The sequence below is a fragment of the Pleurodeles waltl genome, chromosome 4_2, assembly GCF_031143425.1.
Source record: "Pleurodeles waltl isolate 20211129_DDA chromosome 4_2, aPleWal1.hap1.20221129, whole genome shotgun sequence".
Classification (NCBI taxonomy): Eukaryota; Metazoa; Chordata; class Amphibia; order Caudata; family Salamandridae; genus Pleurodeles; species Pleurodeles waltl.
Genome location: NC_090443.1, coordinates 919,620,949 through 919,634,476, shown reverse-complemented (window position 1 = coordinate 919,634,476; position 13,528 = coordinate 919,620,949). Strand labels below are relative to the sequence as shown.

Below are 13,528 nucleotides of genomic sequence, written 5' to 3'. Positions count from 1 at the left end.
TTTGCTGGCTGCTTTTAAGTTGAAGTTAACCCCAAATTCAACTTCGGAATTAAAAGTACTTTCAAAGTCCAAAGCGACCTTATTTGTACATATACGTAACCCCTAAGGTATGTACTAAGTGCCCCCATGGTTGGGTGCAGGGTAACTATAAGTAGGGACTTTATAAAATATGTTTTATAAGCCCTAATTATGGACAAATAGCCAAATTTGTTTTTCCCCTTTATTGTGAATGGGCTCCATAGGCTAGTATGGAAAGACTTTATTTTAAATTAATTAAGTCTTATTTTCCATAGGAAGGTGCTAATTTTGGCAATTTTTGTATGAAATTAAAAGTTATAATAAATCCAACAACTTGCCACTGTTGAATTTAATATAACTTGAACAATGAAAGAGTTGTTGAACTCTTGCTAAAGGTTACTAAATTCAGCCCTGTATTGCCTTTCTCTGATTGGTCAGCCGCTGTTAGCATCAGCCAGGCTGCCTTGATGAGGTGTGATGTGGCCTGGGCTGAAACAAAGGAAGCATCTGGTGGGAGGGGAACTGCCTCAACAGAGAGTAGAACAGGATGGGAGAGAGCAGCCAAACTCGACTTCAAAGGAGGGGAGGATATTTGGGACAGCAACTGGTCCTCCCCCATTTCCTGCAGCCCCTGAGAACCAGGTGCCCCCTGATTAGATTAGGAGATGGCTGGAAAGGGTGTGTAAAGAGAAACTTAGCCACACCAGTGGGTGGACTCAGCCAGATCTAAACTCTAAGATTGAAATTTTGCCATCTTAGATTTTGGAGGAGTGTTGCTCCCTGGGACTGATTTTTGCCACACTTCTTGGGAAGTGGTCACTCAGGAGGGTGGTGGCCTGCACATGATTGGGCAGGAGCATCTGCCTGCTTTCCACCCCAGGAGCTAGGATAATATGGCAGAGCTGACCCACGCTTAAGATCCCTACTGGAAAAAGACAAGAAGAAGAAGGACTGCCCTGCTGGACCCATATCCTGCACCTGGACCCTGCACTCAGAAGGACTGCACCAGCTGCACACTTCGAGCTCCACCAAGAAAAAGGACTTTGACTTACTTCTACAACTTCAGGAAGGGACTCCCTGTAAGCAAGCTACAGGTAGAAAGGAGCTGACCAGAATCCTCTCCATCAAGTTCTGCAAAAATAGCTCAGCTGACCAGTGGCCATTTAAGGATCTGGACCAAGTGCATTCTGGGAGTTGAGGTCCTAACCCCCAAGGAGCAGCTCAGAGCTTCTGTAACCTTGGGGTGAGTTGTAGACACTTGAAGGACCCTCAAAGGACTTCTGGAAGAAGATGCAGAAGTTTGGAGAATGTTGGATTAACTTTGAAAAAAAGCTTTGTAAGTGGAAGGACCCGGCGTCAAGAGTCAAGCCGATCAACGTTGAGAGTGACTCGGCCTTACTTGCAGGTATGTTCAGCTGATAAGCTCTGAAGCCTCAAACTTCCAGTATTTGACCAGAGGCTTGTCGAAAGGCAATCCGATCATGTTGCAATGAAATTGGCTTGTTGAGGAGGAGCGCCCGACATCATCGAAGAAACGCTCTAAAAAAGTTTCTAAGTCCGAAGGTAAAAGTTTGACCAATCCCTCCTGCGCAGTGTATCCAAGGAGGGCTCCATTGTGGTTGACCTCAACGTTCAACTTGGTCCCGTTGGAGGAAATCATCCAGAAAAAGTTTCTAAGTCCGAATGTAGAAGTTTTGAACAAGGCCTCCAGCGCAGTGTATCCGAAGAGCGCTCCAGCAAGGTCGGTCTCAACTTGTGACTTCGTCCTGGACGGAGAGAACTCTTCAAGAGATTTTCTAAGTGTGAAGGTTAAACTTTATCTGAGGCATCCCTCTCAGTGTAGCCAAGCAGGGTTCCTGCACGGTCGGCCTCAAATTTTGACTTTGCCCCGGTCGAGTGTGACCAGATATCTTAAGTGGTGCTTTTTGGTTTTAGGCGCTAAAAAACATTTGAGGCCTCTTTATGACCCTGGCGGTCTAATGACCAACAGGGTCACGGTGGCAGTCCGACCACCGCCAATGCAGCAGTCCAAGTGTCATATTATGACTGCGGTGGTAGCACTGTGGTCAGACCGCCAGATTACTATTTCACGTCGGCCTGGCAGTGCTGCCGGTCCTAATCCGCCAGGGTAGCGCTGCCCTGGGGATTAGGACCCCCTTCTCCAAAAGCGATTTCATGGCAGTAACACTGCCATAAAAAGGCTGGCAGAGATGGGGTGCATGTGGCCCCAGGGGGGCCCCTGAACTGCCCATGCCCTTGCCATATGAAGTGCAAGGGCCCCCTGGCCAGCCCCGTTGCAATGTTCACTGTCTGCTTTGCACTGGTGTACCCTATGTACTACAGTATTGCTGCCGGCTCTATTACGAGCTGGAGGCAATGCCGTAGGCTGTTTTCCGCTGGGCCAGTGGCCGGAAACTGAGTTGCCCCCTGCTGACCCAGCGGGAAACTCGTAATGGGCCCGGCTGGAGGCTGCCACATTGGTGGCAACCTACCCGTTGGGACTTCGGAGGACGGGCTTTTCCCCCGCTGAAGTGATAATAAAGACCTTAATCTTTAAAAAATTATATCTCTGGTTCCATATATTAGATGTTTGTCATGTTGGTGTCGTAAATATAAAAATATATTCTATTTTTATAAAATGGTGTTGGTTTTTGTGGTGTTTTGTGTTTTACTTATTTACTGTTTTGATGATATTAAATGCTTTACACACCTGTCTCCTAAGTTAGACCTAAGTGCTCGTGGCCAAGCTACCAAGGAGTAATTTACTGAGACCTTGACTAGACCTAGTGGGGGTTTGTGGCCTATTGCTAATTGTAGGTACCTACCTGCCCTTACCAATAATCCACTTTCCAACAGTAGTGCAACAATATAGTGGATTCTGATTAGTGAATGTTGATACTTCAAACTGTTGTCCAATACGTTTCCTATCCAGATTGGTAACTCCATCTTATACACCCAGGCCACAGCTACAGAGTGAAACCTAGTGGTACAGAGAGACTGTCCTCCTCCCGACTGGGTCCTATCTGATGGTATTCAGTCCCGCATTATTTTCATCCTTATTGGTACAATGGCCTACTCTGTCTCCTGCTATGACTAACCTGGTTTTCATATTTTTAGAGAATCACAGGTAGTTGTCATGACTCAGGTTGACTGTTTATTTGCTGGTACACCATCAGCTCTTTTCATACCGGGGCCCATATCAATAAGATGGTGCTCTGCCCTGGTTGCTGCCACTGTGCTCCACTATAACTTGGTGTGCCTGCTGGAAACTGAGTCAATGCACACTATAACAGTGAATGTACTGCCTTCAGCATAACTGCAAACTCATGACTGTCCAAGGGCAGCCCATTACTGTAATGTTAGCTGCTTGAAGCTACCAGTCTGCTTGTACCTGTACAGACAGCAACCTGGCCTATATTTGGAAGGGAGGCAGTGATCATTTCGCAGGCAGGTACAATGAGTGACTACACCTACCTGCAGGGGAATATCTGGGGAGACCATCAAACTCCCATATCCCTCCCTTCCATGAAAGTGCCCGCAAGGTCCGTCAGTGAATGGGAGCATACTGACAGAGCCTTTCCTTATGCACCAGCTTCTATAACCGGGTGTGGGCATGGAGGCAAAATATTTTCCTTATTTTATGGGGCTATCTCCCATGAAAATGAGGGAACGTTCTTGAAATCTCTCTGGAACACATGTATCTATATTATAGATGGTCTCTGATTTACAAATGTAAGTTTAGAATTTCCATGGCATTGTCACAACTAGATTACACCTAAAAAGTTGAATGTGGTCTTCATAAGTATGTTCTCAATCATCTGCAAATATTGCCCAATGCAGTGACTCATCTCCAGGAGGGACTCAATCACAGGGATCACCCTTTTTATTGATGCTTTATCTTTGTTGGCTTTCAGACGTGCTACAAGCAGGTTCCAAGATCCTCTACATGATGCATCAGCATTCATGGCAGAGGCTGACCCTCAGTCAAAAACTCCAGTATTGCATGCACCAATGCAACTTGAGTTTCTCCATTGCCTTTCTGTTGAAAACTGTATATCATACAATCGGTGACCCACATAGGACAAATTGGGTCCTGAGTATATTCTTAAAGTTTTACTTAACTTACCTTAGTCTCAGGAACCCGTCACAGGGAGAGGCAATAAGGTATTTTTGATAGACATGACCTTCATAAGACTACTAATCTTTTCTTTTTTATTGCAGTCAGACCTATAAATCGGAATGCATGTGCAGAATCTAATAAATGAATGTCAACAATGGTACTATTCCTATTCCATATTTTATGAATTGTGAAGCAGCTGTGTACTCCATTATTTAATATCTATAAATATCAGGAGGCATAAAATATTCTGACATTGACATAAAGTGTTCCCAACACACTTAATTGACACTACATTTTTAATTTTTGTGTTATTAACAATTCGGGACAAAAATATATTCAACAGTAGAATAAATACAATTTTATATGAACACATATATTTTACAAAACCCCATAGCACTATGGGAAATAAATGACCCTTCTACAAAAAGAAGATGTAAGTCAGTGTTACAATAAATCTTTAGAATTAAAACAAATTTGTCAAGGAGTGTCCTGGGAAAGAGGAGCTCAGCTAAACTGCTTTCTGCCCAGATGCCCCCTGTATATTACTGTAAAATCTTAATTAGTTTATAAATTATCTTTATTATATCCTATGGCCGGTATTGCACGTTATACAGAGAGGGTCAGGAAGGCCTTAAAAGACTGGTGAGAGATAAGACTGCTGCCAAACAGACAAAGGCAGGTATTAGTGGGGTTGTATAGCTTCTTGATGCTCCACTCTTTGGTTGATTATGAACTTTGTGGTCCAAGCGTGGTCGGTGATTTAGTCGATTGGAAACCCAGACAGGATAATCCGCTGTGATATAGCCGTTGGTAATTCTGATGTGGGATGGCAGTGTTGTTGTGCTGTGAAATAAGAAAATGACCATATGAATTCACAGATAAATTTAGAAATTTGAAAACAATGATTTCAAGAAAAGCATTGCACAATTGACCAGATGTCCATAGAACTGGTTGCAAAAATTTGGTTCCAAGTGTTTTTGTAATCAATGAAGAATTTTATGAACCAACTTCTGTACTAATAGTTTGTAAAATTCCAGTTCAGAGTGGGACACAATTCGACCAAAATCATAAATATTAATGAGTTAGGTCGCAAATTGACTTGCTCTGACTTACTTACTTACTCTGACTGGAGGCCATTAAAGGGATGGAGGTCTGACTGGATCAGCAGACCACCATGTCTGTGATCTCATGTAAACAAAGTAGACATTTTTGTTTAAAATGAAGCACATTTTCCATAACAGAAAGGGGCTGCGGAAAAAAATATACTTTTTTCCTAAAGTTTGTTTGAGAATTGGCAGTGGTCCCCTCGATTACTGCCTACTCCTGAACAAACTGTTTTTTTAATTCACATTTCAGCTGTGAATATATTACCATTCAAACTCGGTAAATAGCAATTTTTCAATATTTTCAGACTTTATTTAAGTTGTACAACATTGATACATATATCGATTCACAATTCAGTATTTGGAATGGAAACCAACAACACATCCCTTCCACATACAGAATTTTGAGGGGTCTCCTGAGTAGGCTTCGAGGACCCCCAGGGGTCCTCAGACCACAGGTTGGGAAAGAATTGGTCTTTTAAGATAAAAGCATGCACACTTTTTATTGCCAGTGCATATTCTGGCATTTAAATTGATTATTGGACTACCAATATGTCACATAATTTCCTGCATTCCTTATGCATATTCTGGCTTTCCCTTTGCTGAAGAAGAAAAGTCTCATGGCAATGGACCATCACGAGACACCGCATACTAATGTTGCTGGCAAACAGATGGTTAAAATTCAGATCCCACAGTGAAAAATATCACAAATGCCTCATTTCTTTCACCCAGATGGTTCCTTTTATGTAGCATCCGTAAAATCTGTAGTTCTCTTGAAAATTATGCCTTGCTAAAAAAAAAAAGAAAACCTCTGCAGAAACTCACCGCCCCACTTAACTGCAATGTCTAATCACTTAACATTCAGAGCTTGGCATTTCATTTTTTATTTGAGTTATTTTCTTGTCTGATGCCAGTCTTCTAATTTAGAAAAATGTCATCACCAGTTACAATGCTGCGCGTTCGGGTGGTAGGGACAAAGATCTCCTCTCTCTCCTTTTGTGTCACGTCTACAGAACAGGGTTTATGAATGCAATTCAAGGGTTTTAGCAGCAATCACAGTCAGCTTAATATGCATCTAAAAGAGAAGGCAAGAAACCTGGAGGAAGCCTACACCATCACCAGCACATTCCAAAGTGCCTTGAGGACACCTTCCTTGGGTACACGCTTCCTACTTAGACTTAAACATTGTGAAAAGAGGGATTCTGTAAGCCAGCTCAAGTCCTAATAAGTCTTAACTAACCTAGTGCTTCTCGTCTTATTGCCAAATCAAGGCAGGTGATTTGAAACCTTTGAATCAATTATTGACTCCCTCCAGAATAATGCCAAAGGTCAAGCCAATTACAAGCTGAGAATATTCAGGCGTTTGGCAATTCCTCCTAATAAATTGTTGCCATTTTTTGGCTTGTGTACAGGTGGTCTCTAAAAAATGTTATCACAAATCACAATAGCTGGCACTGTCCAGGTAACACTGTTGTGTCTTAAGCAGGAACAGTGTGTGACTCTCCTGACTTAAATGAGTTCCTGCAGATTCTTATCCATGTATACATTAAATCCTTAATCACTAAGGGGCTAATTACAACTTCGGCAGACGGAAAAGGCTGTCTACCCAAGTCCTGCGGTCAGGTTACTGCCAGTGCAGTCCCCTTCCCACGGGCCCTTTTACGAGTTCCCTGCTGGGTCAGCAGGGAACAGACCACAACATTAAAGCCAGCTCACATTAGAGCCGGTGGCAATGCTGCTGTGTATAGGATGCAATAGCAAGCAGACAGTGGAAAGTGTGACGGGGCTGGCCATTGGGGCCCCTACACTGCCCATGCACTTGTAGGGGCCCCCATGGTGCCCCCTGCACCCCGTCTCTGCCATCCTTTACATGGTGGTGCTACTGCCATGTAATCGCCCGCAGACAAGGGACTCATAATCCCCAGGGCAGCTCTGCTTGCAGCGCTGCCCTGGCGGAGTAGGACAATCACCACCGCCAGCCCCTCCAGTGGAGGAAAACTGGCGGTGCTGGAGATCCGATAGTGGCGTAACCACCATGGTCGTAATGGGGCTGTCGGACTGCCACATTGGCAGCGGTCCGACCGCTAAGGCCGCCAGGGTCGTAATAAGGCCCTAAGTGTAGCTTGGCTGTAGTTGATTTACAAAACATTTATTGTTTACATTTAGCTTTTCAATGAATAAATAGTAGGCAGAATGGCTCAGTGACATTAAACAAGGCAGATCTCTGAATCCTAACAAGAAAGGCTAAGCCTTCCTTCATTCCCCAAGTGGATATGTTGAGGACAGTATATTGGGTAATAGTTCAATCTGTTATTTAGAAATGACAGAAGATTAGTATCAAGCACTAAATATCTATTATTTCAATTATTATTATTAGTATTAATGCCATTAATACTAATAATAAGAACAAAAGATCAATTTTCCATATCTGTTTTAGGTTTCAAACTTTGGCACTGTTATGTGTTGCCATTTTCCTAAACCAGGAGCGGGTTAATTACATGTTCTGGGCTGCAAGGAAACCTCATTCATATATGCTCTCTGCCATTTTAAGAGTTATCCCAGTGTCAGAATCCAAAGGTGATGTGGGACAAATGGTGGACTATACGGGTTTGGGGTGCTGTGTGATTGCCTGCCTTTCGCAAGCAAATGAAAACTCAAAATCTCATTCTTCTCTTCGGCTCTGCTCGCCACCTAAAGCCTCTATCACCATCTATGAAGTGGTTACTCTCTTTTGTATCACCAGAATGTGTTGCCTTGCCTCAATTCTATTGGTGTACCTAACAGTGTGCGATAGGATCAGAGTCTGATTGGAACTCTCTAATATTGAAAAAACACCATCTCCCATTTTTATTTCCACCCATAACCCACTGTGAACTAAACCTTAACCGGCTTTAGTGACATCTTCTTGTAAAAATGGAAATTGAGGTTTTGGGAACTAGTGACTAGTAAAATATAGGGAGAAATATCTCCGCCAATCATATGGTATAATTTTCCTTTACAAACAGCAGCTGTGCCTTTCTCGAATCAGTTCAAGAATTTAAGGGGCGAAGTGTGAAGAAATATATTCCAGTTGCATCTGTGAAGCTGTTATGACCAGATTGCTGGACTGGCAGATGCAAGCCTCCCAATTTCCTAATGCCCTAAACCCAGTTTTTACTGTAAAATCTGGGGATGTACAGGCTAGGATAGCTATAGAAAACAATATTGGTAAAGCAGCACTAGTAAGTAAGTCAGGCTCACACCTGTTCCAACATTAGTACTGAAGCCAACTCAATCAGGTGGACACTGGGTACTTCTCCTAGTGGTAATGCTACAATATTAACTGAAGCAAGTTAGGTAGCAAGCAATTACACAAGAACTCGAGGGATCACCTGAAAGCATACAAAAAGAGCACATGAAAGAAGAGGCCAGATGATCGACCTAGTCGGCCTACTAAATATGGATGTTGCCAGGCCCAGTGTATAAGGCAGCACAACTTTAAATACTGTCAGAGCCACTTTTAACCCAGAAGGGAAGGACCATGCATCCGAAAGTGAATGAGAGCCATCTTAGATTGGAATATCATCCATTAACAAAATAGAGACCATAAAAAAGGGAGCTGCCATTTTGAATGAGGCAAAGAGTACAATGGGTAAACAGTCTGCATCATTGTCCATTGCTAACATCCCCAGAAACAGGCAATTAGTTTATGCCTAACACTTGAAGGTGAAGGAGAAATAGGCTGCAACTTTCTAGTAACCACTGAAACCCCATTTTTCCCAGTAACACCTGGTAAGTCCTGGCAGAGGCTCCTGAAACTTTTAACTTTATGCTGCAAAATGGTTTAAACAGTAATCCTCCTAGTTTGACATCCTGGAAGAGAGAGGTCTGAGTCTGAAAAATTGGCAAAGCAAATAGCGGCAAGGGCAGAATGCTGTTTTCTATTTTTACAAGATAATCATCATGCTTCATGTAAATGCAACTTAACGTCCACTTTGGACTCAACTTTTAGATATGCCACTCCTTGTGATCCAGTTTAAAAGCTTTGGCACAGTCAATAGCGACATCAGAGGAAAACTTGAAAATTACTTCAAAAATGGCTGCCAAGTTGCATTTACATGAAGCATAACAGCCATCTTAGAAGTACAGAAAATAACAATTCAAGAGAGCCTCTTGCCGCTATTAGCTCATGACAGTGTTTGTATAGAATTGGCAAAGCATGTACCAGCAGCCACCAAGCATTGGCAAAGCAGGGCTTACAAGCTTTACCAATGCTTGCTTAATGTTGGCTAAAGGGGGTCAGACTCTCCAAATTCTGCAGATCCCTGCATTAAGTGCTGAGGAAAATTAAAGGCCCAATCACTGATTCACAATCTCAATTGGCCTGTTAAGTGCCTCTAGAGCGAAAACCCATTTCACCCTGCAGCCAATATCATTCCAACCAATATCAATTATTGTCTGATTCAAGGAATTTTCCCATGCTTATAACAAGTGAATCAATTTGCACAGCAACACTATGCCTAACAAACAAAAAAACTACATATAAACACACTGTTGTTTTACAAGAGTGCCAAAAGTTTATCAAATGATCGAGCTATCCCCCAGATTTCACAATAACAGGTACCACAAGGCTTTAGTTTAGATTCACTGTATGTACTTTTCTATTGTGGATAAACTGAAAATCTGGCGTGAGATGTTCGACTCTCCTAGTTTAGAGCTTATCCTCTTCTGAGCAGTACCTGCCATCTTCCTAGATCACAATTTAGAATAGTGTTGATAAATGACCCTATTGAATTAAGGGCCTCATTTACAAGGTTTCTGGAGCAGGGCAGCGCCGCAAGTAATCTTGCTTCGCTGCGCTGTGTCAAAAGAAAAGAGCAGGAATGTGCCATATCTATAAGATACACCACATTCCTGCCCTTTTCCCCTGTGCTTGTGCACAATGGGCTGCCATGCGCCAACCCAAGCACCCTTGCACCATGGTGCAATGGTGTCTACGTTGCAGGGATGACATCTTCCTGCATAAAAACAATCACAAGGGACGCTTTCCATTTTCTTTGTGTGCTGCAGAATTCACACATAAAAAAAGGAAAAAACGAGGACAAATAAAGGTATTTCTCCTCATTGCGTCTCCCTTACGACTCCCTGTCGCAGGCTGATGCAACGCATTGGCTTGTGCTGCATTGCCTCAGTCCTTATTTACAAGGCCATGAAAAGCCACGCAGGGTGGCTTTATGTGGCCTTATAGATATGGCCCTGCAGTGTGCGCTGCTGGACCGTCACTTAAAGTGATGTTCCGGTGGCGCAGAGGGGCTTGTAAACAAGCCCCCAAGTGTTCATCATTGACATCAATAGGTAGGTATGCATGAAAAAGGTCATCGAAAATCTAGGGGAGCGCCAGAATGAGTTTGAACACTTCTTGAAATAAGATCCTGGACCCCGTAAATATATATGTAGCTCAGAAGTAGGCACTTTGAGTCCTTCTATGCTGTTTTTTTTTCACAAAGTCATGTACCAGACATGTATATTCGTAAAGTATATAGCTAGTTAAATTTACTGGCCCTTGAAGTATTTCCATAGATTTTAGGTACACAAAAATGGTTCCAGTATCCAAGAAACAAATCTAGGGGAAACTTTGCAAAATACCCGTAGGGATCATGTGTACATCAATCTTATTTTTTTAAACAAAATCTCAAAATAAATACACAACCTTCATGTTAACACTGAAAGGCAAAGAAGAACTGCACGTTTCAGAAAGTGAAATGAGGGAAGAAAGATGGGACTAGGCCATTCTACCAGGTGTTGCCACTGTGGGACCTTAGACCTGTGTATACCATAAGCGACTCATAATAAAACAAATGGAAATAAACTACCAATTCTGGCTAAACGACGTTCACAGATCAGTATCCTTCCCTTCGACTTAATGAATTCCTTTTTAACTCTGAAGCCTGCACAGACCTTCGCCTGCCAAATAGCCTGTGGGCTGGCAGAGGTACGAGTCTAGTAATGAGATCGCATTTCCAAAGCTTAAAACATGCCTTCTTTCCAATCACTCCAAGATCTGAGGCTTACCAAGTATGGACCTCACTTCTATTAAACAAAGGACACAGCTCTCAGAAATACTTGTATTCTATGTGCATTTTTATTGAGCTTTATAATACCACACCATTATATACTGCTTGTTCTGAAAAGTGCTCAAGAGTGTAGCCTATGTGGGACCATGGCTGACAAGAGTGGTGCTTTTATCCTGAATTAGGTCACATTCTCTAAAGATGTTGTGGAGGGAATACAGATTAGAGACATAGGAGGTGATTCTGACTATGGCGGACGGCGGAGGCCGTCCGCCATAGTACCGCCGCCAAATGACCGCACCGCGGTCAAAAGACCGCGGCGGCCATTCAGACATTTCCTCTGGGCCGGCGGGCGCTCTCCAAAAGAGCGCCCGCCGGCCCAGAGGAAACGCCCCTGCAACGAGGACGCCGGCTCAGAATTGAGCCGGCGTAGTTGCAGGGGTGCGACGGGTGCAGTTGCACCCGTCGCGTATTTCAGTGTCTGCAAGGCAGACACTGAAATACTTTGCGGGGCCCTCTTACGGGGGCCCCTGCCGTGCCCATGCCATTGGCATGGGCACGGCAGGGGCCCCGCGGCACCCCCTACCGCCATCCTGTTCATGGCGGGTTTCCCGCCATGAACAGGATGGCGGTAGGGGCTGTCAGAATCCTCATGGCGGCGGAGCAGCACGAGCAGCGGTAAGTCGGCGGGAGCCCGCCGACTTGCCGCTTCTGACCGCGGCTGAACCGCTGCGGTCAGAATGCTCGTGGGAGCACCGCCAGCCTGTTGGCGGTGCTCCCGTGGTCGGTGGCCCTGGCGGCCGGTGACCCCCATAATGTATGCATGTTACATTATTTTATAATTATGCCTTTTTAAAGGCGGCCGTTGATGAGTATGGCCGCTGTGGAAATTGACTGGTGTCATGCTTGATCTGTAGTGAAGGAAGTTATCACATGTCCACTCCCTCAGTTTCAGGGGACTTGGGAAGGATAACCCCTAAAGGGTTCCAATGTGTTCTCAATCTCTATCCCAGCTGGAACTTTTGTTACAGGGTAGTGGAACTGCACCATGTAGGGGCAAAGATCATGGCTGCAGTCCTTTTGGCCTGAATGATGGGAACAATGGATTGCTACAATGGTGAACATCCTCTAAGGGTGAAAGGCTGTAATTACAGGTGTTTTTTGCAGAAAAGGAGTCCTTTAGGGACTATGGTTAAAAGGATAGTATGTTATGCTAAAGTGTGGTGGCCAATGGTATGACTTGTGTAGGGCCATATAAAAGGTACCCTTTAGGGGTGAAAGATAGTATTACTTAATGATTAACAACCAAGTGATGCCCTTTAGGGACTATGTCAACTGTGCATCATTTTTATGTTGAATGTTTCAATGTGGAATATGATGAACCTTTGCTTACATCCTTTAGGGGTGTGGGTAGATTGCATAGATCCTGCTGAAAGTAATCCTAACAGCACCAATCACCCCAACCTGCCTAGACATGTTGCTTGTTGATACTTATTTGAGAAATGAGACTGACAGCCACTGACAGCCACTAGTGATCAAAGTAGATGTACTTTATTCACAGTATTAGGTGCTCTCACTCCAAGTTACAGTCAAATATTGCATTGGAATACACGTGAATGTTCTGCCATGTGGGTTGTTGATTTATATCTCCCTTTGGGAGAGACCAAAATGATTACACAATGTCATGCATAGGTAACTTCATAAGCTTGTGTATAACTGTAAATTGTTGCACAGTATTGAGTAGTATGTGTGTAATAAATGTACTTTTGCTTTATCAAAAGAAAAAGCACAGACTAGACAATGATTTATGGAATGCTTTTTCTTGTGTGCTTGTGAATGGTTATTACAAGCCCACACCTCCTCCCTTGAGTAAGCCTTTGACTGTTATACACCGCTACCGTATGAGAGTCAAGTGCTACAATTGGGTGTTTGGTTCCCAGTGGTAGTCGAGTGCAGATCCATTACTTGTGCAGGCCACACAACTAATGACCCACCCTCCAACAATACCCCAGAGCTATTTCTATAAAATGCCAATGTTTCCTTTTTCTGAGCTATCTTGTCCAATGCTAGGCGTTTATGAAATATAAATGCTAATAAGTCCTCTACCCAGATCACCTCATTTGGTATGCCTCTGTTCAGGCACGAAGTTTCTCACTCCTCTGATTCTGGTGCCAGCCAATGAAATCACAACCACTTTAAATGAGACAAAGCATCAGTTACTACTATCCATCCCTATA

At 43.5% G+C, this 13,528-nt stretch overlaps 1 protein-coding gene across 1 annotated transcript in view; it reads right to left on the bottom strand.

Annotated features, from left to right (window-relative positions):
• Nucleotides 1-4,420: 4,420 nt before the first annotated feature.
• Nucleotides 4,421-13,528, bottom strand: part of TRABD2B (TraB domain containing 2B) — a 462,624-nt gene continuing 453,516 nt past the window's right edge. Inside the window, exon 7 of the mRNA XM_069232708.1 lies at nt 4,421-4,981. Within this exon, the coding sequence (XP_069088809.1) occupies nt 4,759-4,981 (223 nt within the window). The 3' untranslated portion in view covers nt 4,421-4,758. The remainder of the gene's footprint in view (nt 4,982-13,528) is intronic.